Source organism: Pantherophis guttatus, chromosome 3 (assembly GCF_059756535.1).
Source record: "Pantherophis guttatus breed Tessera chromosome 3, ASM5975653v1, whole genome shotgun sequence".
NCBI classification, from domain to species: domain Eukaryota; kingdom Metazoa; phylum Chordata; class Lepidosauria; order Squamata; family Colubridae; genus Pantherophis; species Pantherophis guttatus.
This window is the reverse complement of record NC_142065.1, coordinates 145,149,066-145,176,338: the sequence shown is the minus strand read 5'-3', so window position 1 is coordinate 145,176,338 and position 27,273 is coordinate 145,149,066. Positions and strand designations below refer to the sequence as shown.

Here is a 27,273-nt window from a genome sequence, read left to right as displayed (position 1 = left end):
TTAGCAAATTACACAAATGCACAATGAGTTATCATATGATGTCTAATTCCATCATGGTCATAATTCCATTGGTCAGCTGTACATATGTACCAGGTACCCAAGCACAGCCACAGATTGTGCTGTAGGCATTGTAGGTATCTGTCCGTTTTCCTGTTGTTTGTCTACAGTCAGTTTTAGGCAGAAATTGTATCAGGATTTGTAAGGACCAGCCTTCCCAAGATAATTTCCATATAACAACCCATTTCCAGCTAGGGCAGTGTAGCAGATAGACAGGATTCTTGGTAGGGTAGTAAATTGATATCACTGGAGGCTGTGAAGAAGGAATAAATTGAAATGATGCCATAGCAAATCTTCTTTCTGAAGTTTAGAGACTGATTTCAAAATTATCTGAATAGTCCCAAGAATCAAATAAGAAATGTTCAGGGATGGAAACAATGGATAATAACAGTATTCTCAAAGCTGCACAGAACAAATGGCCAAATATTCTCCTATTGGGGGACAGTTTGAGGGGTATTTTTCCGCAGGGATAACTGGAGAGATAGACCCTGGTGAGGAATCCAGAGGGAAAAGCAGGCTGACCCTCTATGCCAGGGGTCTCCAACCTTGGCAACTTTAAGACTTGTGGACTTCAACTCCCAGGTTGGAGACCCCTGCTCTATGCAGCCGGGCCACAGACAAGGTGAAGAAGTTGGGATTGAAAGTATTAGACCAACGTGTGCTAAGCATTTTCACCTTTTAAAAGCAGCAGCATTCTTAAATGCAAGTCCCAGTCTGAAATTCTGAAGTACTGTTGTCCCCTGGCTGATGGTTTGGTTCAGCAATGTAAATACCTTTATTAATAATATATAACAGTGATAATTAAGAATGAGATATTCCAGCCATGCCAGCTAATTATATACCATTTATCAAAGTGACATCTTGAAATCATCTTTAGCTTTACATAATAAGAGAGCCATAGCTTACATTATTAATATGGGGACACATAATATGGGCCACTACTAATTTGGTCTTTGTTTCTTTTAGCCACTTAAAAACAGATCAATGGTCCAATTAATCCAGGGATGGATAGTCTTCTGCCTGATTCTCTTTTATGATCATTGTGACCTCTCCCTTATTATGAATGTGTAAAAAAATCCCACACCTGGTGTAAGTATGCATTTAAATATGAAGAAAAATATTATATTTTGTGTCACAGACTCCTCAGACTCTGAGCCTAAAAGATTTGAACAAGCAAGTTGCCAATCTCAGAAACCAGGAGTCAATCATCCCTAGGATATGCTGGCAGCTTCAAAGTCAAACTAAGGCGATCTCCTTGGTTCCTCCATGCCAATGCATATAACTGAGTTATACTTGCATCTGGCATATCTAAGAACATTGCCAGTGCTGGGCTCTTTGTTGGAAACATCTCACCATTTCTCTATCCTTGCTTCCTGCTCTGCTCTAAGAGTAAGAGCAAAGGTGAAATGTAAAATTTGTTACTACTGGTTCTGTGGGTGTGGCTTGGTGGTGGTGGGTAATGTGACTGGGTGGGTATAGCCAACTTTTTTTTTTTTAACTTTTCAAAGCATTTTTTCTAATGCTTTGAAAAGCCTCTCTGATGATCAGGCAACTCAGCTGGGATCGTCAGAGACTTTTCAAAGCATATTTTTTACCACCTCTTCGGCCAAGAGGTTGCAGAAAAAAATGCTTTGAAAAGCCTCTGATGATCCCAGCTGAGCCGCGCGATCATCAGAGGCTTTTTAAAAAAACTTTTAAAAGCATTTTTTCATCGGAAGAGGTTGTAGAAAAAATGCTTTTAAAAGTAAAAAAAAAACAACCCTCTGATGATCGTGTGGCTTAGCTGGGCATGGTGGGGGTGGGGTGGGTACAGGGATTTTTGCTACCGGTTCTCCGAACCACCCACTGCCATTGATCAGGCGATCTGGTCCAAACCGGGAGCATTTCACCCCTGAGTAAGAGCAATGACTTTGATGGAGATCCATCATTCTGGCTTAACTCCATTAAGGTGATTTTCCTCTCTCTACATCTGAGAGAGCCCCTCTGTGAGGGAGATGGGCAGTTAAGAAGTTTCATAGATAGATACTGTATTTTTCGGAGTATAAGACGCTCCGGAGTATAAGACACACCTTAGTTTTTGGGGAGGAAAATAAGAAAAAAAAATTTCTGCCTCTGCCTACCAGCATCCATCAGTATTCATCTGGCTAGCGTCCTGGCAGCAAATAGCGAACAGCCAGTTCAGCTTCAGCACATTACTGCAGCCTGATTCAGCATAAGCAGCTGATTGGTGAGTGGATCGGCCTCCTGGAATACCCCCAGTCAGCTGTTCCAGGCTGTAGGGATTGCCACAGACCATCCGCCACCTCCGTGTCTTGCATTTTTGGTCTCTGTGCCTCGCGTTTTCAGCCTCCAAACACTTCATTTCAGACCCGTTCAAGGCTGCAGGGATTGCCAGAACACATCGCTGCCGATTGCTGCCTCTGCGCATTGTGTCTTTGGCCTCCGCATTCCCCGGTTTTGGCCTCTGTATGTTGTGTTTTTCGACAATTCCAGGCAGTGGAGATTGCCGCTGTCATTCCCCGCTCGAAAATGTGACACACAGGCCAAAAATGGGATGTGCGGAGGCCAAAAACATGATGCACAGAGGCTGAAAATGCGATGAGTAGAGGCAGTGATCTGGGGGTTGGCAGGTAAGCGAGGCTACATTTAGTGTATAAGATGCACCCAAATTTTCACCCTCTTTTAGGGGCGGGGAAGTGCGGCTTATACTCCAGAAAGTATGGTAGGTAGGTAGGTAGATATGGATGGATGGATGATAGATAGACAGAGACAGACAGACAAGACAGATAAATTTTGCTCTTCAACTCTGGCTGGTTGACTAACCTCTCTGACAGAATTCCTGGCCTGTCATGGACCATGTTTGTTTCTTTGTTGTGGCCATAATCCACTTCCTTGAAACTGTCAAAGAATATTTTGTTACCAGTTCCTTTTGTATCGTCCAGTTATGTCTTCACCTCAAACAATCTGAGAAAGTTTGAACTTGTATATCAAACTCATGGAACAAATATTCAAAGCAGATATTATGGACACACTACTACATATAAGAACTAGTAATCAACATGTATTCAAACCAGCAAGGTAATTTATTGGTGTTAGTATTACATAAAGGTTTCCACATAATGGAAATTGTTTTAACAAAAATAAGGAATTTTTCAAAAAAGTAACCCAGAGAATTCAAAACTGGAAAAGTCAAAATCTTCCATCCACTCCAAATTCCTGTACTACTGATTTCTGAATGGCTTGATGGATATTGTTTATTTCCTTCTGAGTCAGGGTCTTTTCCAAGTGTCGGTAAGTGATCTTGTAACAATGGCTGACCCTTTGTGTCCTAGGGAAACAACAACAAAGAATCAGTTGCTGGTGTTAATTTGTACAAAATTATACATATTTGGAAGGAGAAAATAAAAAGTTCTCTCTCTCTCTCTCTCTCTCTCTCTCTTTTTTTGGCTTTTCTTGTCCTGGCATTTAATTATATTTTTCAAGTTACCAATACAATGGATGGAATCAGACTCAACCCCTTTTTGTTATTAATAATTAACCTCTCCAGAGGAAAGCAATCCATTTTTGAGCTCTAGTTGTTTTTCAGATGGGCGCCATATTGCCTGATCATATTTTCTCCTTCTTTCTTGTCCAGCACAAACTCTTGGGCCAGAGCTATATGTCCTCTTGAAGATATGCTAGCATGAAGACAATTCACATGTAAAGAGTCTGAATAGAGGAGACAGCTTCTTGGAGGCGGCACTGAAGTACCATTATCACAAGAAATACAACCATAATCTTTGTTGACCTGGTTTGACATATTACATATTGCTCAAACATCTACAACTACCGGTAACAGCCCCCCCCCCCCCCCGGTAGAATAAGAAATTATTCTCAATAGAGATTTTCCTATAGGAAGGCAGAGTAAGAATGTGCATATTTTAAGGACCAAGTAAATCACAGTAGTTACAGCTGGGATCAGGTTGAGGCTACTCTGAAATGTAATTTAACTGCTCAACGACAAATAAAACAAATAAAAATGTGGGTGAGCAGGAAGCTGAGACTTCTATACATTTTGTGGACTAAATGCTTTGTTTAACATATAATCCTCACAAGAAAGTTTTGAAATTGTTTTTGAAGGAACGTCTATTTATTGACGCATCCATATGCAGCTGTCCCAAAAGGAAACAAAATGTAAGTATATATGTAGGCACGTATTTATAAATAAGACTCATATGGCTATCCATCTTGTAAAACACAATGGTGGGCGGTTCACGGCAGAAATACAAACAAAGATAATAAAAGCAAGAAAGCCAGGTGCTTGATCCACAATCTTCGATCCGTCAAACCATACAGTCTTCAGGCTCCAACCTCACCTTATCACAGCTCCTGGAAGACTCATAGTACAAGAGCTCACCTTCATTACTAATACCTACAGACTGAATGGTCATCTGTTTGGAATTTTATAAGCTGAGTTAGGCAACCTGGACCGTAATAAGCATATGTTACCCTCAGTAATTTATGAGCAGTCTCCCAGCATTCTGAGACCACATCATATCATTCAACAGGAAAATTACTGATTGCCATTTATATACGTTTTCATTTTTCTTACCCCCAAATAAGAGTCACAGTGGAAGCCTTTTGCTGAAAAGGTTGCCTACCCCTGCTCTAAGGAATGGATTTCCTCCATCACCAAGGAACTAATTGAGATTGCTTCTAATTCTTATCACTGGGTTCATTCTTTGCACTAAGCTATATTTTGTTTAAGCATAGTTTAATAGCCATAAACCAAACTGTTTGTTTGCTTATGCTAGCCATTATAAATGATAATAGTCAATTTCATACAATATGCTAAGCCAAATAAACTGTGTTATCATTTAGATTCTGCGCAAAGCCAGCCAGTGATTTTAATATCTCATTTTCTACTCTTTAATCAAATCAGTTTTATTTATATGTTTACCTTCCCCCCCAAAAGCTGTCATTTATATGAAATGCTTTTGTTCTTTAAAAAACAATGCATCTCCCATTAATTATTTGCTCAAGAGTTAAATCTCTTATTGTGATCCCTATTATTCTTAGCAGCAAACTGTTTTACTCTCTCCAATAAGTCGTCTACTACTACTACTACTACTACTACTATTACTACTACTACTACTACTACTACTATTGGTTAATCTTTGGTGAGATTCACAGCCTTTGAGGCTGGTTAATAGCTCAGCAGCTCGAGTCCTAACCAAGGACCTAGGAACTGTTAAGGTATCGTCGGAAGATGTAAGCTGTTCTGAGTAAAGTGGTTTTTTGTAGAGTCAAAATGTTCAAGTCCGATAAATTGAAAATTTCTAGATAGCGAGGTAGCCCTTTGGATATTGCTCCAAGGGCTCCAATTACAATCGGGACTACACACGATTTCTTTTTCCACAATCGCTCAACTTCAATTTTTTATTATTATTATTATGATGATGATGATGATGATGATGATGATGATGATGATGATGATCAACATCATCATCATCAAATTTGTTTGCCCCCATCTCATCTCAGGGCAACTCTGAGCTGCTTATAACATTAAAAGTTATAAAACCAGAGCACATAAATGTAAAAATAATAAAACTAGCATTACAATCAGAGAACGATAACGGTTAAAAAATGGGTAAGAGGGAGTGGAATGTGCAGGGGGGAGGGAAGGTTCTCCTCTTAATCCATCAACCACTTCCAGCGTGATGCTTCCCCATTGGGGCCCCAAGCCCAGAGGCAGGTCTTCAGGTCCTTATGGAAGGTCAGAATAGTGGGAGCAGATCGCACCCCAGGGATGTATATGTAAGGTTTTCCAAAGGGTAGAAGCCACGGCAGAAAAGGTTCTTCTCCTAGACCCTACCAGGGTTTGCGGCATGCCTCTTCTGACAATGCGGGTGGGGTGGACCAGTCCCATTGGGGTAAGACGGCTTCTTAAATAACTTGGACCTATGCCTGTCTATGAATGTCTATCATTCCATTTTCCCTTTTCATTTACCTTTCTAAGATATTTAAGCACCTGTAAAAGGACTGGGAAGTTACAAGAGGCATGTTGGTTCAATTGACAACAATAATAATTCATGTTGTATAGTTTGTAGCATTACTCAAACAAGCAAACAAACAAACAAACAAACAAACAAACAAACAAACAAACAACATAGTCCAACTTCAAAAAAAGCAACCAGGTCAAAAAATAAATAAATAAATTGGCAAGCATGCCTTGGACAGTGAAAACTCTGCAGAACTACTTCTGTATGATGTCTGCACTGCTATTGTTTGTGAACAACCAGAATACAGGTTGCATCTCTTATTCTTGGCAACCAATACTGGCAATAATCTCAGAAGCCCAAGCAACTGCATCGAGGTCATGCAAATAATCTTATTTTGTTCAGCACTGGTCTTTAATTGCTGGATGTTGACTCCCAATTACATCATTTATTTATTTTATTTATTTATTTTTGAGATTTATATGCCGCCATTCTCCTGAAGGACTCAGGGCGGCTTACAACAACAATCAATAATACAAATCACAAAATAACAAAATAAGTTAAAAATCCCTTAAAAACCGTATTTAAAATTATTACAGTTTGTGCAACCCCTAGCAGATCAACTTATTTGATGGAAGAGCCACGTCTTCAGTTCGCGGCGAAAGGAGAGGAGGTCCGGGGCTATCCTGAGCTCGGTGGGCAAACCATTCCAGAGGGTCGGCGCTCCGACAGAGAATGCTCTCCCCCTGGGGGCCGCCAGTCGACACTGTTTGGCCGACGGCACCCTGAGGAGGCCTGCTCTGTGGGAGCGCACGGGACGGTGGGAGGAAGGCAGAAGATGGTCCTGCAAGTACCCCGGGCCTAAGCCATGTAGGGCTTTATAGGTAAGCACCAGCACCTTGAAACGGACCCGGAGAGCAACCGGCAGCCAGTGCAGCTCCCGCAGGAGAGGTGTTGCACTGGAGTAACGAGGAACTCCGGTAAGTACCCACGCGGCTGTATTCTGGACCAGCTGGAGCCTCTGGATGCATCCAAGCTCGCACCACCTCCAGGCAACGGGACATGACGGAAAGGGCACCCCTAGGGTGATCCGGGGTGGAGATATAAAGCTGGGTATCATCCGCATATTGGTGATACCTCACTCCAAAACCACAAATGATCTCACCCAGCGGCTTCATATAGATATTAAAGAGCAGGAGGGAGAGAACCGATCCCTGAGGCACCCCACAAGTGAGGGGCCTCTGGGAGGATCTCTGACCCCCCACTGATACAAATTGCAAGCGGCCCGAGAGACAGAAGATAGAGAACCACTGCAGAACAGTGCCTCCTATCCCCAACCTCCCGAGTCACTGCACTAGGATACCATGGTCGATGGTATTGAAAGCCGCTGAGAGGTCAAGAAGGACCAGGATGGAGGAACAACCCCCATCACGGGCCCGCCAGAGATTATTCACAAGGGCGACCAATGCTGTTTCTGTGCTGTGACCGCGCCTGAAACCAGATTGGTAAGGATCCAGGTAGTCAGTTTCCTCCAGGAATTGAGGGAATTGCTGTGCCACCACGGACTCGACAACCTTCACTAAAAAGCGGAGGTTGGAGACTGGACGGTAGTTATTAAGGGAGTCAGGGTCCAGGTTGGGCTTCTTGAGGAGAGGGTGAACCACCGCCTCTTTGAGTGCAGCAGGGAAGACCCCCTCCCTCAGAGAAGCATTGACAACAGCCTGGATCCAGTCTCCGGTCACCTCCCTGGCTGCCAAAACAAGCCAGGAGGGACACGGGTCCAATAAACACGTGGAGGTCCCCAGCCAACCCATAATCCTGTCCACTTCATCCAACGAAACAGGCTCAAACTCAACCCAGATGTCCCCGCCAAGACAAGCCCCAGTCTCCTCAGTGGATTCTGCCCAGTCAAAGTCCGGATCTGAGCGATTTTATCTTGCAGAAACTGTGCAAAATCCTCAGCTCGGTCCTGATACATTCTTCAGCTGGACACTTCAAAGCGGGAAAAAAAATAGAGGAACTATAAGAGAGAAATCAAATAACAGGCAGGGGGAAAAAACCCCAATCATTTAAACCATGGCCAATATCTCATTAACATTAGTTTTGAAAATGAACAGTATCATGGATAAAGGAGAAGCAAAACTAAATAGATCTGACATGACAATGGTTTTCAACCTTTGTCTCAAATAATTCACTTCTCTTAAACAGATCCAAATCTATAATTTATAATCAAGCTTGTGCCCAAACAAAAAGTCCCATTTGACTTGATGTGTATGTAGGCTTAAAAAGAATTCTGCCTTTAATAATAATACTAGCCCATTTTTTCATATTGGGGAAAATGAACCTTCAGATGCCTGTTGTTCAACAGTTGAAAGAATGAAAGGCCTACCCTAACCCCACTGGACAAGAACCGTAGAAACCAAGATGACTCCTGGTTTTTAAACCATAGACTCTGGGAACGCACTAATTCATTTACCTCAGGAAGTTAGAAAGCTTAAACAAACATAACCATGAATGTTGTTGTGGCACCTTAAAAATCTTCGTCCATCTTTTACAGCAGGGGCCCCCATGCTGCTGTGGAACAGCAGTGGTCCATGGCGTACCAGAAATTGGGCCATGCAAATCAGTGAAGCCCATCTGCACATGCCTGGGATGCAGGCAGTGTGCAAAACCACACTTCCTCTGGACTGCAGAAAAGCCTCTCTCCACAGAACTGGTCCCTGTTGTCCAAAATGTGGGGGGCAGTGGTGGGTTGCTCCCGGTTCTGTCCGGTTCTTTAGAACCAGTAGTAAAAGCGGTGGGAGGCTCTGCCCACTTGCCCAGACATCATAAATGACAATCTGCACATGCGCAGAAGCGCGTGTGCGCGCTCCCGTTGCAAACCGGTAGTAAAGGTAAGTAGAACCCACCCCTGGTTGGGGGGGGGTCACTGTTTTACAGCATCATCCATAAAGAGCCTGTTATATTTTTAAAAGTATTATCACATATTCTCTTATGGATCATCATAGTCCATTGACCATGATCTGCTAAAGCTTATATTGTAATAAATGTGTTAAGTTTTAGTGGACTGTAATTCAGAAACATTTATAAAATAGTAAGCCTACTACTGCTTAAGGTGTCATAAGGTTCTTTGTGATGATTGTGTTGCTCTGTAAAACATCATGTATATGGATCATGTTAAATAAATAAAAATAAGAATGACAAATAAAAAAGGCTTAAGGAATCTTAACATTTAACAGATTTATTGTGGCACAAGTTTAGTGAACTAGAAAACACTTCATCAGCTACCTAATATACTATATGTATACTTGAAGTAGTTAAAAAAAATAATTGGCTCCATATTCCATGAAATGAAAGCCTATAATATGATAAATTGATTGAGTCTTTAAGGTGTCAGAAAACTTTTTTTTATGTTTTCATTAAAATGTTATTCCTTAACAGTCTAAGGGAAATGATGCAAACATGCAGGTCTATTATTGAATTATTATTCCTATTATTGAGAAATTATTAAATCTATCATTTGTTCTTCTATAACTGTCTGGTTTGGTACAGCAGCCAGACAGGACAGATACAGAATTCAACAGATAGTTAGGATTGGAGAAAAAAATAATTGCAACCAGTCTGCCTTCCATTGTGGACATGTATATTGCATGGGTCAGAAGTGGGGCTGGGAAAATATCTACAGACCCCTCACATTCTGGACATAAATTCTTCACCTTGGATTGTCGCTACAGGGCATTGCATGCCAAAACAACCAGACACAGAGACAGTTTTTCTCCTGTGCCATCACTCTGCTGAACAACTAATTCCCACAGTACTGTCTTATGTCTAAGTATATTTACCCATGTAGCATGGCTTATCCTTCTCGTCATTTCTTTTATCTTTTCTTATTGATACCATTATTATGATTATTATTACTCTTATTGCTTTGGCATGTACGCTGAGAGCTTATGTACCAGAGACAATTCCTTGTGTATCTAATTACACTTGGCCAAATAAAGTATTCCATTCCGTTCTATTCCATTCCACTCCATTCATTTTAAATACAGAGTTGTTGTTGTTATTGTTGTTGTTGTTGTTGTTATTATTATTATGTATTGGTTGCCCATTTTACCACAGGGAAATTCTGGGCAGCTTTAGCTCCTGTACAGCTTTTATATCACAAGTGAAACTCCAGAGCCATATGCCACTTTTTTGACCAATGTGCCCCCCCCCCACCATATGCTAAAGCAGGGGTCACCAACTTTTTTGGGTTTGCTGACTGCTGGCGCTGGTTTCGGCAGCGGGGGGAATGTTTTAGTGCGTGCAACCTAAATCCTGTGCGTGCGCAAATGAAGTTTTGCATGCTTGCCCACTGCTTCAGTGACCAGTAGTGGACCATGGCCCGGGGGCTAGAGACCCCTCAGCTAAAGGGCTCATAGGTGGGCCTTGAAGTTACAAATATTTCAAAGCCACTGTTATAGAGAACATAATAGTAATACTGCTGGTGTCTGAAATTTTAAGAACTTGGGCTGTGATTCTGCTAGAGCAACAGAAGCCATGATTAGCAGGAAGTAAGGAAAATATATTTTTTATCCAATCTGTACCTTCCTACAACTCATCTGGTATGCAATTACATACCTCATGCTCCTTTCATTAGTCTTTAATTGAACTTCAGATCACAGCATTCTCAGCAATAGCTTTCTGAAATGAAACACTAAATACAACGCAATGCTGCATAAGGCAGGCAGGAAAAAAGAACAGAGGGATATTGATGGATTCAGAGGCCACGGGGAACACCGCTTCTAAACAAAATCAACAATGGACAAATAAAAATAGGCAAGACCATAGATTTATTTTTAATCTATGTAATTTGGCAGGAAAGCAAAAATAGCAATGCAGGAAGAAGGGTTCAGAATATCATAGCGATTGTCCTACTTTGCTGGCCTTTCTTTGCAAAATTATAATTGCCTGAAGTCGGATGAATAAAATTTCCTCCTTTTACATCTAATCAGCTGGACGTGGAAAAGGGAAGCCAGTTTTATGCATTCAACACAGTACCTCTCCGTTCATCTTAGAACATAGAACATCTAGTGTTGTATCTAATGTTTTATGATGAATGTATTTTTACAATGACTATGATAATGATCTATCACTATAGTTGTATGTACATTGAGAGCTTATGCACCGGAGACAAATTCCTTGTGTGTGTGTGTGTGTGTGTTTTTTTTAATTTGATTTATATGCCGCCCTTCTCTGGAGACTCAGGGCGGCTTACAATGCATTAAGCAATAGCCTTCATACTTTTGTATATTTATACAAAGTCAGCTTATTGCCCCCACAAACTGGGTCCTCATTTCACCTACCTTTGAAAGGATGGAAGGCTGAGTCAACCTTGAGCCTTGGAGAGATTCGAACCAGCAGTAATTGCAGGCAGCTGTGTTAATAACAGGGTGCTTAGACCACTGTACTATCAAGGCTCTTGATTAATCGTGTTTAATCATACTTGGCCAATAAATAATTCTATTCTATTAACTCCACAGAATGACACCCTAGAATACTATATTCTCTTCACCATACAGGTAGTTGTCAGGTTACATCCATTCATTCAACAACTGTTCAAAATTACAGTGTCACTGAAAAAAACAGATGTACGATCAGTCCTCTAATGACCACCACAGAATCCCCATAGTCAAGTGATCAACATTTCGATGCTTGGTGACTAGCTCGCATTTATGACTATCGCAATATTCCTGCAATCACAGGAAGTTGTTTGGATCCCAGGAACTGGTACTATTTATGCATCCAGCCTAATGTTTGGCCCTTCCTGACCTTGCTGGCTGAGGGAGTGGGGGAGACAGTGGGCAAGAAATGGCTCTTTTCCTGACCTGTGCCTGTTGGTTATTTCAAGGGCAGCCCTGTGGGTTGAATCTTTTCCACTCCTTCTGTTAAAAGGATTTCTAAGTTATTGAGGGTGGTGGCAGCAGAATACAGTGGCTTCTTCATATCGGCCATATAGTACAGGATGGTCAAAAGGCCAGAGGTGGGTTAGAGATAGATGGGTGGAGGAGTTGAAGTGGAGGCAGTTTGTGCAATGCTGAGCTGTGAGGTTCTTGCCTTATGACTGAACAGTCCTCACTTAATGACTACAACGGGGACTGTTGTGACTGCTAAGTGGCATGGTCACGTGATATTTCGCTTACTGACTTCTTCACAGAAATGCTGGTGCAAATTAGGCCATAATCTGAGGACTACAGGTAGATGGAGGTATGTTAGATTGTGGGAGGCTCCACACCTAAAGCTGAAGTTGAGAAGGACTGTCAGGATTTCTTCACTAAATTAGCCATGGCGGCTGGGCTTCCTGTGTAATTTTGCAACAACCCGAAGATTAGAAATCCTACAAATATGATCAGAGGTTCAGTACATTTCCCTAATTAGTCACAAGATCAGCCAGAACTAATAACGAAGAACTAATGATGCCTTTTGCTGCCAAAATATTTCAGTGATACCATAAAAACTAATCAATTAATAAACTTTTGTGGATTACAATCCACTTCAGTAGTTGTGTAGATATTTTCCTGTGAGAGGACTATACTCAGCTTTGATTATGTTTGGTTGTGGAGAATGGGACAGGAATAGTAAAAAGAGAAAACAGGGGAAATTAAAATCTAGGTGGTGGTACAGATAATGAAAATTATCTGTGGATAGCAGCCATTCTGACTTTGCCCCCGTGGTGAGGAGTCCCTGAAACATTAACATGTATTCTTTTATATTGCTCCTATCAGAAAGATGCAGAATTGCAATTAATAATACCTCATCTACCCAAGATTTTCAGACCATTCACATCCTTTTATTTACATTATCTATCATTTATTTACATTACCATTATCTAATCAATGTGATCTTATTTTTCTTCACGTGACTAAGTTTTGTTTTTTGCTATTCACAAAATATAAATATATTATACCTTGGCACACCTGTTTTATCATTATTGGTTTTACTGTGGTTTTTGGTTGCTGTCTCAAACTTTTTTTTCCTTTTCTCTTTTTGAGTCAGATTACAAGGACTGTAATAAAGTTATCTTGTCTTGTCTCGGGACAAAGTTCATTTTAAAGCTGACAATGACAGCTCTTGGCTGTAGCTCAAATGTGACAAGATGACCAAGGTTCATGTAATGCTCCACAATCAATGAAAATATCATGTAAAACAAAATGCCAACAGACAGTGCATCGCTGCAATGATGTAATTTATTCTTATTGATATTCAGCAGTTTTAGAGGAAAGAAACAGGGTGAAATAATATGCAATAACACATAGAAAGCATGTGCATCTGTGTGGGAACAAGAGGTTTGTGTTCCAGCACTGAACCTGTGAATTTAACTGATGCCTGATATACATAATTGTACAGAAAATACATGGAAGCGCTCATAAATGGGCTCTGTAAATATGGATATATAACCTTCAGTTTTGAGCCCCAGGGATCCACCTCCAACAAAAGGTCTAACAAAAGGCCCTGGATTAACATGAAATGAGATCACTGAAGTCATTCACACCCATGGATGGGTGCTACTTGCACCCTTCCTGGAGGTAACAGTTCAAGAGCCTGATCTAGCAAAAAATGAAAGTGACCTCAAAACATGCATCTTCTAGACTGATTTAAAGAAAAAAGACATTCCTGTATCTTATGTGTTCTGAGAAAATAGATACTGTATAAGATATTGAGCAACATAGACAATTCTAAAGATATAGTGCCAAAATGCTACAAAACTTTTATGTGTTATGCAGAGCTGTGGTGGCGCAGTGGTTAGAGTGCAGTACTGCAGGCTACTTCTGCTGACTGCCTGCAATTTGGCAGTTCAAATCTCATCAGGCTCAAGTTGAGTCAGCCTTCCATCCTTCCGAGGTGGGTAAAATGAGGACCCAAATTGTTGGGGGCAATAGGCTGACTCTGTAAACCGCTTAGAGAAGCACTGTGAAGTGATATATAAGTGTAAGTGCTATTGCTATTGCTATCCTGTCTCCTGTCAATCTAAAATATGCATTTGATTGAAAAACAGCAAAATTCCTCTTCTAGAAAGACTTTATAGGAGCATAGGGGAATCAATTTTTCTTGAATGTCTTATCTTGTTCCCTTTTGATCATCCACTGCAAGATTAAAATCTTGAAGTTAGAACGTTCTTACAAACCTGTTTAATTTTAACCATCTGGGTAAAGGGTTTTAATTGGAAATTGTCCTAAAGTTTAAATTTGTTACTCTTTGACCTGGTTAAGGTTTTTGGGTGCTGTTTTAAATTTTTATGCTGCCTGCTTTTCAAAAAAAATCCATAAATAAGTGCTTGATGTTTCTGAACATTTAGGTCTGTTCAAAATCCCGTAATGCTGAATAATAAGTGAAATGTCCTATATTAATTAAATTATACTTCTTCCACACTATGTTTCAAAAATCTAAAAAAAATATAAAGAAATGTTTGAAGAAATATGCAATAAGACTTCCAATTTTCTTAAAAAGTCTTATCATAATTTTAATATTACCTTCAGATGGAATTGCAGACAAAAGCAGACAAATTCCAGTGGTGGGATTCAGCCAGTTTGCACCACTTTGGTTGTTAACTTTCTGAGCAGTTTGGCAAACTGGTTGTTGGAAGAAGTCATTAGGGCAGAAAACCGGTTGTTAAATTACTTGAATCCCACCACTGGTTATTACCTATGCCAAACATGCCACTTTGCTAAATTTTCAGTTCCTTATATTCTAGAGAAAATATGTTTAACTTGGTAGATCCATTCTCTGCGTCTTATACAACAATGCAGCCATCTGCTGGCCTTGGTCACTGAGGCTTTTCATTTGAAATATTTCTTGAAAAAGCAGGAATTCACAGACATACAGTAACAGTCTTTAATCAACACAAAGGGAGAAATGAAATAAAATCACACCATATTCATATATTTCTAATTAATTCTGATATTATGGAAGAAGCACATTTCTTCCCTTTACCACATCCATCATCTTATAGTTAGCTGGGACAAGTTGAAAAGGAAGAATAAAGGAAATCACCTTAGAACAGGGGTGTCAAACTCGCAGGCTGCAGGCCAGGTGTGTCGTGCACTGACCACACCAACCCCATTTTAACGAAGGGGGGGAAAGTCATGATACATCATGTGATGACAATGTGGCACCACGAGTTTGATGCCCCTGCCTTAGAACTTCAAATTTAGCTCCAAAATAATAGTATTTGGTATTGGCATAGAAAATTCTGCTACCATTTTATATAAAATAGAATATATAACTGGACAAGTTTGGAGATAAGTGGAATGTGTGTTCTCTCAACAGCTGAAATTATGTCCAGATTATTTTCAGACTTGTGGGATCTGGTCTTCCTTTCCATTTTTTTCAGGGACCCCCACCTACTTTTTAAAAATGCCTGAAATACATGCCTATCCATTTTAATCTGTTGAGGCATAAAGAAGTAATTGCCTTATAATATCTTTAGATTAACCAAGTTTATCATGTTATGTATGTCTCATTTCAACAGATTCAGAAAATAGTCAACTAGATGGTGCAATTCCAAGGAAACATCAGTATATTTAACAGTGCCTTAAAGGTAAAGGTAAAGGTTCTCCTCCCCCCTAGTCATTCCTGACTCTAGGGGGCGGTGCTCATCTCCGTTTCAAAGCCGAAGAGCTAGCGCTGCCCGAAGACGTCTCTGTGGTCATGTGGCCGGCATGACTAAATGCCAAAGGTGCACGGAACCTTCCCACCAAAGGTGGTCCCTACTTTTCTACTTGCATGTTTATGTGCTTTCCAACTGCTAAGTTGACAGAAGCTGGGACAAATAACGGGAGCTCACCGTTACGTGGCACTAGGGATTCAAACCGCTGAACTGCCGATCTTTCGATCGACAAGCTCAGCATCTTAGCCTTACATAAAAGACAAGCTCAGCATCTTAGTGCCTTACATAAATGTACCTATGTAAAGGTACACTTAAGAGTGATTATGTATTCTTTGTAACGAAAAGCAAGATATAAATTATTTTAAATAAATAAATATACAAATAGTATAATCGTGAGATCCTATGAGAGCTCAGTGTATATGGTGAAGAATATAATAGTGAGTCCTATGCATGATCTAGTGTTTAAAGGACCGAACTGGGACTGGGTAGAGCACGTTCAAATCCAGCTCCATTGTAGAATGTCAATGGGTGACATTCTACAAGTCACTTCTCACAGAGTTATTGTTAAGGAGGTAAAATGAAATATTAAAAAATATTTTTAAAAGTGCACTGATGTTACCTAGTTCGGTAATGAAACATCTGCAAGAAAACAATCCAGCTCAGAGAGCACCAAGGACCCCACAGTTCAACCCTGAGCTACACATATTCTCTTCTATCAATATTAAAAAAAAGAAGGAAAGATCCCCATATAAGCTGTCCTGAGATTCTATACATAAATCAAGCCAGAGAGTCATAAATCAATCGTGCAAGGGAAAGTACCTCTGTGCAAACAATTACTAGGCATACTCAGTTACAGATGAGTCTGCAAATTTTGGAACCCGATGGAACTAAAGTGGATTTAATTTTGCCAAAAGCAAAAATAGCAGCAATGGGGTTAATTAGGATTAACATTTTATTAGGAATTCCTTTTAAAATAATGACACTGGGTTTTACATTGAAACATAGGAAAAATTAAAATAAATCTTGAATGTAATACTTCTATTACTAATGACTCAAACCAAAAAATTATAAATAATTATCTGAAAGCCTCTCCCCCATCCCTATGGTCCATTACATGTTAACACTAAAGGATACTAGTGTATTATTAAAATAAGACTACTGCCAGATTAAAAATGTATTCCATTAATGAATGAATAAGAGGCTGTAAGAATTTAAAATAAATTTCCTTTCCTTCATGGAAACAGGTATATGTGACAGCATACAGAAAAGTTCCCATCAAGATTTCATTAATCATTTCATTAACATTCTGGAAAACAAAGTTTCCACAATAATCTGGGCCACTTAAGTGTGCTGTGAGCTAACCTTCAAAATATTATCTTCTGCAAACAATGCAATGGTCTCTTTTTCGTATTATCAAAACTTGTAACCATGGTTGCCACGAAAATAAACAAGATACAGTGTTGTTGGCAAAAGAGATAAATCAGGAAACACTTAAGAAGGATTTAGAAGTGATAAGGAACTTGACTAGTAATGTCAACCTCATGATGAATTCTCCTTCCTCTCTCCTTAATGTGCAGAAATATAAAATATATGACATGATGTAATAGATATATGTGATGTTCTCTGCATGTCAAACTGCAGGGAATTACTGCAAGTTACAGCAGAAGCTTGGAAGCAAATGAAACAGTGAGCAGGTCACTGTTTTGGCTTGTTGTCGTAATTAAATATATGCAGATATATTTAGTTTCATGCAATGTGGCTAGAAGGGGGGACAAATCCAAACTGCCTCACAATTACAATACATAATTTGAAAATAAATTACCTAATCCCCGTAAGTGAACAAAATGACAAACATATTAGAGAAGTCTTGAATCCCCATCTTAGCCACACTTGATGCTTTTGTCCATGCATATATCGTAATGGCTTCATAACTTGTCATACTGCATCTTGTTTCTAGCATAGTTATTTCAACATTTATATATGCAGCAATACTGTGTAAGATTGTATGTTGGGTATGAATTATGATATTGCAATGTCACACCTGACTGTGCACACATATTTGCTTGCACAAAGGCTCACTGATCAAGCAAGGAGCCCATACACCAGAACACCACTATTTTACACTCTATTTAGGACAGTGGTGAAATCCAATTTTTTTACTACCGGTTCTGTGGGTGTGGCTTGGTGGGCATGGCAGAGGAAGGATACTGCAAAATCTCCTTTTCCTCCCCACTCGAGGGGAAGGAGACTGCAAAATCCCCATTCCCTCCCCACTCTGGGGCCAGCCAGAGGTGGTTATTTGCTGGTTCTCCGAATTACTCAAAATTTCCGCTACCAGTTCTCCAGAACCTGTCAGAACCTGCTGGATTTCACCCAATTTAGGAATAACATATCCCAAACAGCCTATATTCATGACTAACACAACTACTAATACGTTTTCTGCCCCCAAAAGAAGGATGTTTAAAAGAGGACATAAATATACATAATACATGCATTAATTTATAGGTGTCAAAATAGCTGCTATGAATCAGCTATATGCAATAGTTGCTCTGGACACTTAAGCATCTGTAAGGTCCCTAGAGGAAATTCATTTTTTAAAAAATCATCAAAAATATTAAAAATGGCTGAAATATTCAAAGTTCATCAAGCAAAAATGCTGACTTGTCAGAAATATCAGATGAGGATTATTTCAATTTCAATGTTCTTATGTGTAATTGCATAAATTCTTCAGGAATGAGAACAATGCAGTTGTAATTTTTCATTTTTAAAAAGTGGAAAATTGAAAGCCCAAAGCATTGCATGTTATCCCACAATTTTGTCTAATCCCCGAAAAGATTACTAAATTCTAATTTAAAATGTAAATAGAGTACATTTACTATACTAGGAAAAACTTTTCAGTGATCTATGCACCAATTCAGTCTATATTTATGTCCTAATTCTTAGGCCAGTTCAAGAGCTCTGCTATCTCTTCATAATGTTCTTTACTTTTCACCGGGACTTTGATGGATAACTTACTGACCACACCATGGACTCAAATAGAGGATTGTCTTCTTTAATGTAGGACATATATCTAGATAAATAGTTCTTTTTCACTTGGGAACTTCAATTTGTTCCCAAACAGAATACAACTGGCAGAATGAATGATGAGAAACGATAGGATTAAAGGATAAGATTCTAAGTGATTTTAAATTATCAAAATATTAGCAAAAAGCAGAAGGTGATAGAAAGGAGAAAGATTCAGTAGAACTTCTATGAAGAGTTTTTAAAAGTGAATCATGGTGTTTCTTAGACAACTGAACAACTCATTGGAGTGCTAGACTTGTGTGGGTAACATACATGGGTGGAGGTACATGCAAGCTGGCAGGAAGAATGCTATGACTGAAAAAGAATTGCTGGTCATGAACGAGAATGTGGAAAGTGGCCAACTGGTAACTACTTTTGAAAAGACTGCTGCTCGCATCATCAAATCAGTTAAGTGGAAAAAAAGAGGGAAGTGCAAGTGAAAAACATTTTGTGATATGTCTTTGTACAAGAAAAAATAATATATTCTGTTTTTAAAATAAACATTTATAGATCATTATTTTTCAGGAGTCCTATGACATTTTGAAATGTTTCCAGTCGTTTTATTGTTAGGCAACAAAAGACCTTGAGTTGGAAAGATAGGGTAGAAAAAGAGTGCGCACAAGAGATGGGGAAGAATACCGTCATCTGAAAACAAAGGTAGACACTTTCTTGCTAAGAGCAAAGGCTACCTTTTCGAAAAGGTGCTAATTCTGAAAGTACAAAAAATATTTTGAACGCTGCATTTTAGGAAGGCTGTTGATAAACTAGAGTGTGTCCAGAGAAGAGTAACCAAGTAGAAGAGAAGTTAGTATTTCATCACTGTAGAGAAATGAGAGGATCATGCAGACAGATAATGGATGGATGAGTGTCATGTAGACAGATAAATGATACCTTTATGCTTCTATAAACAGAAATAAGGTGTGCCCATTAGGAAGTGAGAAATCAGATTGTACCTTATTTGAAAAGTTAAATTTGAGACTTCTAGAATTAGGTATGCACAAATTAGTTGCTTATATCTGACCACTAAGAAGTCAAAAACGGCCAAGAAACTGAGATGAGTACCGCACCCTAGAGTCGGACAGGAGTGGACTGGGAAACCTTTACCTTTTTATAAAAAAGTGTTTGTACAGGGCTTGCTCAATGTTCTTGCCTTTACCTTGTGAGATATCTGTCTGTCCATCTGTTTATCTATCCATCCATCCATCCATCCATCCATCCATCCATCCATCCATCCATCCATCCAATCTATTTGAATTAATGGCTTATGGTGTTTTGACTTGAGCAAGGAATGAACCATAGGGAGGAAATTCTTCCAATAAAGTTAAACTGGCATTAGCATCAACTTAGATCAAAAGATTTTTAAAGCACTTTCCTCTCTTTGAAATACATACAAATAAATAGAATTTTCATGTTCAGCTCACTTTTTTTTTAGTTAGATGGCCAATATCAAAACAAAACACAGTTCCAAATGAAAAACTATAAACTATCCAAACTGGAGAAAGGGGATGGGCATAGAACTGGAAGAATATGCCTATTGTTGGTATTATTGTTACGTGTTATTTCTGGTCCTCCATATTTGATACTTCAGTCCTTGCCCTATGTCATTGTCTTGATTAGATACCTATTATTTGGAGCTGTTATTTGTCCTTCAAAACAAAATATACTGGTACAAAATTAAAAGTAAATACAACCATATTTCATGAATCTAAAAGTGTGAGTGCGTCCATTATAATAAACTCTAATGCAATTACACAATTCATGTGTTAATACAAGATTTGCGACACAGCAACACAGATTTTAAAATTAACGAATGCAGCTACATTTGGCCTGGTAGAGTACATTTCCAGTAGGTCTCAAACCTCTTCCCCAAACTGAAAACACCACATGTTCAACTTGGAACAGCTGTTTCCTATTCAAAATGGATTGTTTCAAACTCTCAGTTGGATGTTTCACATTGAAGCCATTGGTAGAGCATATCAGTCTAAGAAGGAATGATGGTCCATTGTACTAAACAATAATAAACAACAATGAATAGATGATAATACTAAACAGGTGTCTAAAAGTGTTAGCAGATAATGTGCATAGACAATGCTGCTTTGAATGATCATTAATGAATAGATGTAAGTTGAGGAGTACCTGTAAAATAAATATAAACGAGGGAATCCATCATGAGCAAGAAAACTTGAATTATCTCCTTGTGGCAAATGGAAGCCTATATACAATGAGTAAAATACCACAAGTGGTTGGGGCAAGTAAAAAAAACCCTGTATAATACAAGATGGCAAAGAATTTATCATTATCATCATAAGTAGCTACTCTGAAAAATCAATGATGGTGACATCTTTCTATGCATACAACTGGTAAGGACAAAAGGTGTGAAAGGATAAAGAAAAGATATATAAATATTAAATATTAGGAAACTGAATGACAACAGGAGATCATCACCCTGAGGCAGATGAACAAGACCAAAATTTCCCGCTTCCCTCCCTCCGCACAGCCATCTTGGGTGGAGGAGTGTGTGCAGTTATGAATTGATACACAAATTATTAATGATTTTACATCAAGCAGTCTTTTATATAATATCATTACTGTATTTATGCCAAGTAATCTTCATAGTGACTTTTTTTTTCTATAGTGTTTCCCCGAAAATAAGACCCTGTCTTATATTTTTTTGAACCCTGAAATAAGTGCTTGGCCTTATTTTCAGAGATGTTTTATTATTTTGGGGTGCGAGGAGCAAGACGGGGCTCCTCTTGCTGTCTGACATGATTTCCAGCTCTGTCTCCCTAACCTAATCAGAGGAAATGGTGGGGACCGGCTGTGCATGCTTTTAAATATTTTCAGGGAAGGCTTATTTTCGGGGAGGCTTATTTTAGTGCATGCGCTCAAAAGCCCAATTGGTCTTTTTATCAGGGGATGTCTTATTTTAGGGGAAACAGGGTAGCTATCCTATAATAACCGTACTGCATTTAATATAATCCGAGATCTGGCTTGCAACATTTTTCTTAGGATTTTGTATTACAGACTTGCACTTGGTATAAAATTAACTAACTGAGCATATCTTTTTTGGTATGTAACACCAAGATTGCTTCATAGTATAGATGATTATATAATTTACAGGATTTATCACAAGTACTATATTATTATCATAAAGACACAAAATGTATTTATTTGGGGAAAGTTGTATATAACCATATCTAGAGCAGGCTACATGCTAATGCATATGTGAAAAATGCATTATTGTGCAAAATTGTAGATGTTGTGTATCTTTATGTGCTGTTGATAGACGATTTGTCTGAATGGCAGGTTTCCAGAAATTCTCTAATGTTTTTGCTGTTGGCTTGGTCTAGGATATTCATACTTCCCCTGCTAATCTTTTGCCTGTTTGTCCTATATAGTGACTACTACAGTCCTTACAGTGTATGTTGTAGATCAGTGGTTCCCAATCTTTCCGGTTCTGCAGACTGACAGTGGCGACAGTGGTGGAAGGGGAGAAGGGATGGTTTCACATGCGCCCCCACCATTTGCACAAATGGCGCTTCATGTGCTTGCATGCTTCCTTCTGTGGGCCAATTCCCAATGGGCTGCAGACTGGTACCAGACCATGGACGAGGGAGTTGGAGACTCCTGTTGTAGATGACTCCTATTTTTTTCTTCTGGGGCTGCTAGGTCTTTTGGTTTTTGTGTGCCACGGTGATGCTATGTGGTTGTAATAGTCTGTTGATGGTTTCTGAAATGTTTTTGAGGTATAGCAGTGTTATCCTTTTCACAGCTTGTGTTGGTTGTAATTTATTGAGTTGAGTGTACAGGCACTTTTTGATAAAGTTGTGTGGATATTCATTTTGTTGGAAAATGTTGCATAGATAATCTGTATGATAAAGACCAGTACTGTATCTAAGCACCTGCAAAAATATATTTGCCTTGCTACTGAAAGCAGCCAAATTACAAAACAATATTTAGATCTCCATTAATGATATTTGAATACACACACATATGCATATGCACATACGCACACACACGATAACATAGTCAGTTAACAGATGGGGAAAACAAAGTTATATAGCAAAAATATATTCCAAACGCTTAATATGCTTTCCAGTTTACATCTATTTCTCAACATGGATTTGAACTAATTCTGGAATAAATATGTGGAAGGAAAGCCTTGTGGTGGCCAGCATAAGTCTTCCATCTTTTGCTTTGTTCCCTGAGACTTTAAGGTAGCCTGAAGACTACTGTACCACAACTATTTTCAAAGTATAAAAGGAAAATGTTGAGCGCAGGGTATGGGTGCTTGGTGGAAGATATTGTGATGTGGGAATTTGTAGCTGGCAGCTCAACAGGCAACTGATGCTCAGGAGTAGTATGCTTGGACTTCACCAATCCAGCCACAGACAAGCTGAAAAGAGAAGCAGAGCCAACAGTTTTAACACTCCAGCAGCATTGCTGAGAAGGTACAGCCTGCCAACAACTGGTAAAGTACTTTTCCCTTCACAGACTGAGAAACTGCCAAGCCAATGCTTCAGCAGAAGTTTAAAAAGGCAGCTGACAGCAACAGAAGTCAATTTGAAGATGGCTACATGATGGCTAAAGGCTTCAGCATAACCTCAAGCAACAAAGAAAAAAAAATACTGTTTAGAAATAAAATATACACACGGGGTAGAAATATATGCTACTGGATGTATAGGATAATAATAAGCTTAGTAATAAGTGGTAAGGTAGGAAAGCTTCCATGAGGGAACACAGGGAAGATAAAAACAGTCTGTACCATTTCTCAATGAGGAACCCTCACAAAATATGTTAAAATATATGTGACACTGGAATATACATAGGTGAACTCATTCTTATAATACAATTCAACAATAATAAAATTCCTTTTCCTTTCTCTTGTTAAAAACCAAAAACACTTTCTGATCTCATTTTTGTAAGAGAAGATGCAAACCTCTTGATTATGGCATTTGATGGAATATATCTTTGGGCTATTTCCAGCTTCTTCCTCTCAGAGGTAAACAGCAGTGGCCAGGGAAAGATTTTTATTAGCTATAGCACCCACTTATGAACTCCTCTCCAGAAGGATCCTCGCCTACAACAGTCTAATATCATTTCACCACCAGCAAAAACCATTTTATTTCTGCAGGATTTTCACATCTGATGAGATGTTAAGATCCAAGTTGTTTTATCCTTGTGTTTTACTGACTATACTATTCTGTTTGTCTTCCTGTGAGCTGCCCTGAAATTATTTATTGAAGGCTGTCTTCAAATTCGTAAACCAAACAAACAAATGAAACGATCACTCCTGTTTGCATTTGTACCAATAGGCTTCTTATTATGAAACAAAATGCTCTCATTCCAATGCCAAACTATAAAGGAAAATATTACAATGTTAACATCTAGCCAGGTTTACTTTCCCCCAGGGAACTGCTGAGGAAGTGTGCTTGTTTCTATTCCACATTAAAAACACTTTTTAGCATCTGTACTAGAGTTTTATCATCTGACAGTTATGTTCAATGTTTTGATTTGACTTTCAAAAATTGTACCTTCATATTTACCTTATAATTAAACCCACTGTGCAGACTAAGAGCCTCCAAAGTTTTTTTTAAAATCCAATTTTCAGATAGGTAAACCAGTAGACTGGCCCCAATCTATATGCATATGTTCCTAATACTGGCATTTACCAAAACTAGAGCAAATTAATTAAAGAAAACTATAGGAAAGGAATCCATGCGACACAGCACTGTAAGTAAAAAGTCATGCCAAATATATATTGTTTTCTTAGGGCAGATCATTTCCATATAATGCTGATTTTCTATTCCTTTTTTCCTCTAAACCTATAATTTAATACCTGCCTCAGTGACGGTAAAATAATAATTACAAATATGCATTCAGTTTGCAAACAAATTTGATATACACATGAGGTAGATTAAAGAATGATGTTCCTCTTTAGAGCTTTCAAAATGCAAAGGCATAGTCATAAAAAACAAAATAATTCTGTAACACATGTAATTTTCTACAAGTAGACAAAATGTACAAGAAAATGAATAAAAGAGAATTCAGTAAGACAAGTAATGCTAATTAATCTGTGCTTGAATCCACTAATACTTTTACAATTTCAAAAACAAGGAAATTATTTCCAAGTAAAAAATTTCTGATGTAATTGAACATTACTTAACAACATCTTCCATAAAGTACTCCATTGTGTTGAGATTCATGATATCCCTTTGAAATCATGATATAATCACTGTATTATTATGAAAGGGAATATTTTCTTTTGTTCGATGTGAAGATGTTAACAAATTCATAGCATTTGCTTCTTTTAATTATTCTTCCCTTTTCTCCAGGATTGTAGCTTACTTCAAGATTTCACCTGCTTATTTGGGCTTGGAGAATACAATTGTCCTAGTAATCTTGGTAGTAGAATACTGTATGTGCTGAAAACAAGTAAAATCAGACAAGTGAAACCATGACTAGAAATGGTTATTTGTCTGGTAGCCTTTGCCTATTGCTTTACTAAGGGCTTTTTTCTTTTCTCCTAGGTCTTTCTTCCGCATAGATAAAACATGTGGTACTTCAGAGAAATGAGAACCTAGCCATCGATATAATAGACACATTACAATAAAGATAAAACTTCATGCTGGGAGGGTCCATTCAGGATTACAATTTATCTGCTATTGTCTACCTTCTGAGAATGGATTTGCATTCTATTAAATTTTTAAACACTGTGTTTCTATTTTACCTGGAAAAAGTAATATAATTTGGACTCAGTAAAATCTTTTTCTTCTTTTAATATTCTACTTGCTAAAATTATAAAATTCAGAAAAGCAAACTAAGCATCTGATGTTTCTCAGTAATTACATGAAAGCACTAATCTATAGATGAATAAATATTACTAGAAAAAAAGGTGAAGACTATTAATCCGAATCAATGTCAGACTTATCCTCTCTTAATTCCCTTAGTCTCTCTTTCAAAGCTGTCTCACATTGGGGTTCATCATTATATCCTATAATCATAAATCCCATAATTTATCTGTGACAGACTTTCTTTTGTGTACTTGAACCTTCCTTCAGTTAGTTTCATTAATAATCTAGTGGTTAGATGCATGGTGGTGCCGTGGTTAGAATATTTCAGACTAATTCTGCCGACTGCCAGCAGTTCAATTCTCACTGGTTCAAGGTTGACTCAGCCTTCCATCCTTTTGAGGTCGGTAAAATGAGGACCCAGATTGTTGTGGACAACATGCTGACTCTGTAAACCTCTTAGAGAGTGCTGTAAAGCACTGTGAAGTGGTATATAAGTCTAAGTGCTATTGCTATTTGTATATTAACTATTTCTCTCCTTATCCTTCTGTCAAGTGAAATTTGATCAAATTGTTTATACAGTAATTTAACTCCATAAATCAACAGAACTGAACAAGAAATTCCAAATATGACCTCACTAAAGATATTCTAACACTGTCAGTTTTAAGAACTACCTAGTTGTTCTTGGTTAATACATTCATTGAACTATTCTCCATGACCCACTTTGTCTGCCATCTTTGACCCATACCATTTTAAATTATCTTCAGTAAATATGTGAATCTGGGATTTATCTCCTCTTGATGTGCATAATTTTGCTAATCTAGACTGATTTACATTTGCCATTGTATTACCTCATGTAGTACAAAATTAGTTAATTTGTCTTCATCTGATCATTTCTCTAAATGGTTTTCTTCTTTAGAGATGCATAATTTTTTGTTGGCATTTTTTGTTAGAGATGCATAATTTTCTATGTTGACATTTCTTATTATTTACTTTGCCTTTTTTGTAAAATCTAAAAGTTCTCTATTCTTGACTTTATTTGGGCAGCTTTTCAAGTTCCCTTAACTCTGCAGTTAATGAAATTGTCATAGTGGTAAATTTCTTGATGTTCAGTATACATTCTAGCTGCATTTCTTTTATGTTGAATAGTCCCCAAGCTCATTGAAGAGATATGAACTTTCTGATCTTTCCATTCAATTCTGTAGCATTTCTTTGCATTGAAGAATTACTGTGGTCAAAGACAGTTGTGCTGGACTTTTTGATTATTTATTTAGGTTCAGTGGAATGGTGAATTTTAGCTGTCTGCTAAAGTATCTAAATGAGGAGTGAATTAAGTAGTATTTGCAGATGTTAAGTTTTCCACAGTATTCCCATACGACATACCCACCATTGAATAAAATAATAAAAAAAATTAAAATTAAAATGGTTTAAATTACTGTGACCTCATGTAAGATTTCAAGACTACTTCAAAAAGAGATTGCTTCAATAAAGCAGGACTATCACACATATAGAAGTTTGAGCACTTAAGTCACCAAAGAAAAAAGATATCCTTTTAATTCTAACGGTATCACTTTCTTAAGAGTTTATGTTTGAAAAAGCAAAAGTATCTTCAAATAAACAATTCATGCAAATAAACAATTCATGCAAAGTAAGGTACACAAAAGACCGTCAAGTATCCATCTCACTACAAAGTGGATCATTTGTGTAAAATAATTTATTTCCATGCACACACAATTTC

At 38.3% G+C, this 27,273-nt stretch overlaps 1 protein-coding gene across 2 annotated transcripts in view; it reads right to left on the bottom strand.

The window, feature by feature from the left end:
* Window positions 1–3,117: 3,117 nt before the first annotated feature.
* The window catches only part of FARS2 (phenylalanyl-tRNA synthetase 2, mitochondrial), a 209,393-nt gene continuing 185,237 nt past the window's right edge, over window positions 3,118–27,273 (bottom strand). For both annotated transcript variants that reach the window (XM_034429088.3, XM_034429089.3), the window contains one exon: window positions 3,118–3,385. In XM_034429088.3, coding sequence (XP_034284979.1) covers window positions 3,247–3,385 — 139 coding nt within the window. In that variant the 3' untranslated portion in view covers window positions 3,118–3,246. The remainder of the gene's footprint in view (window positions 3,386–27,273) is intronic.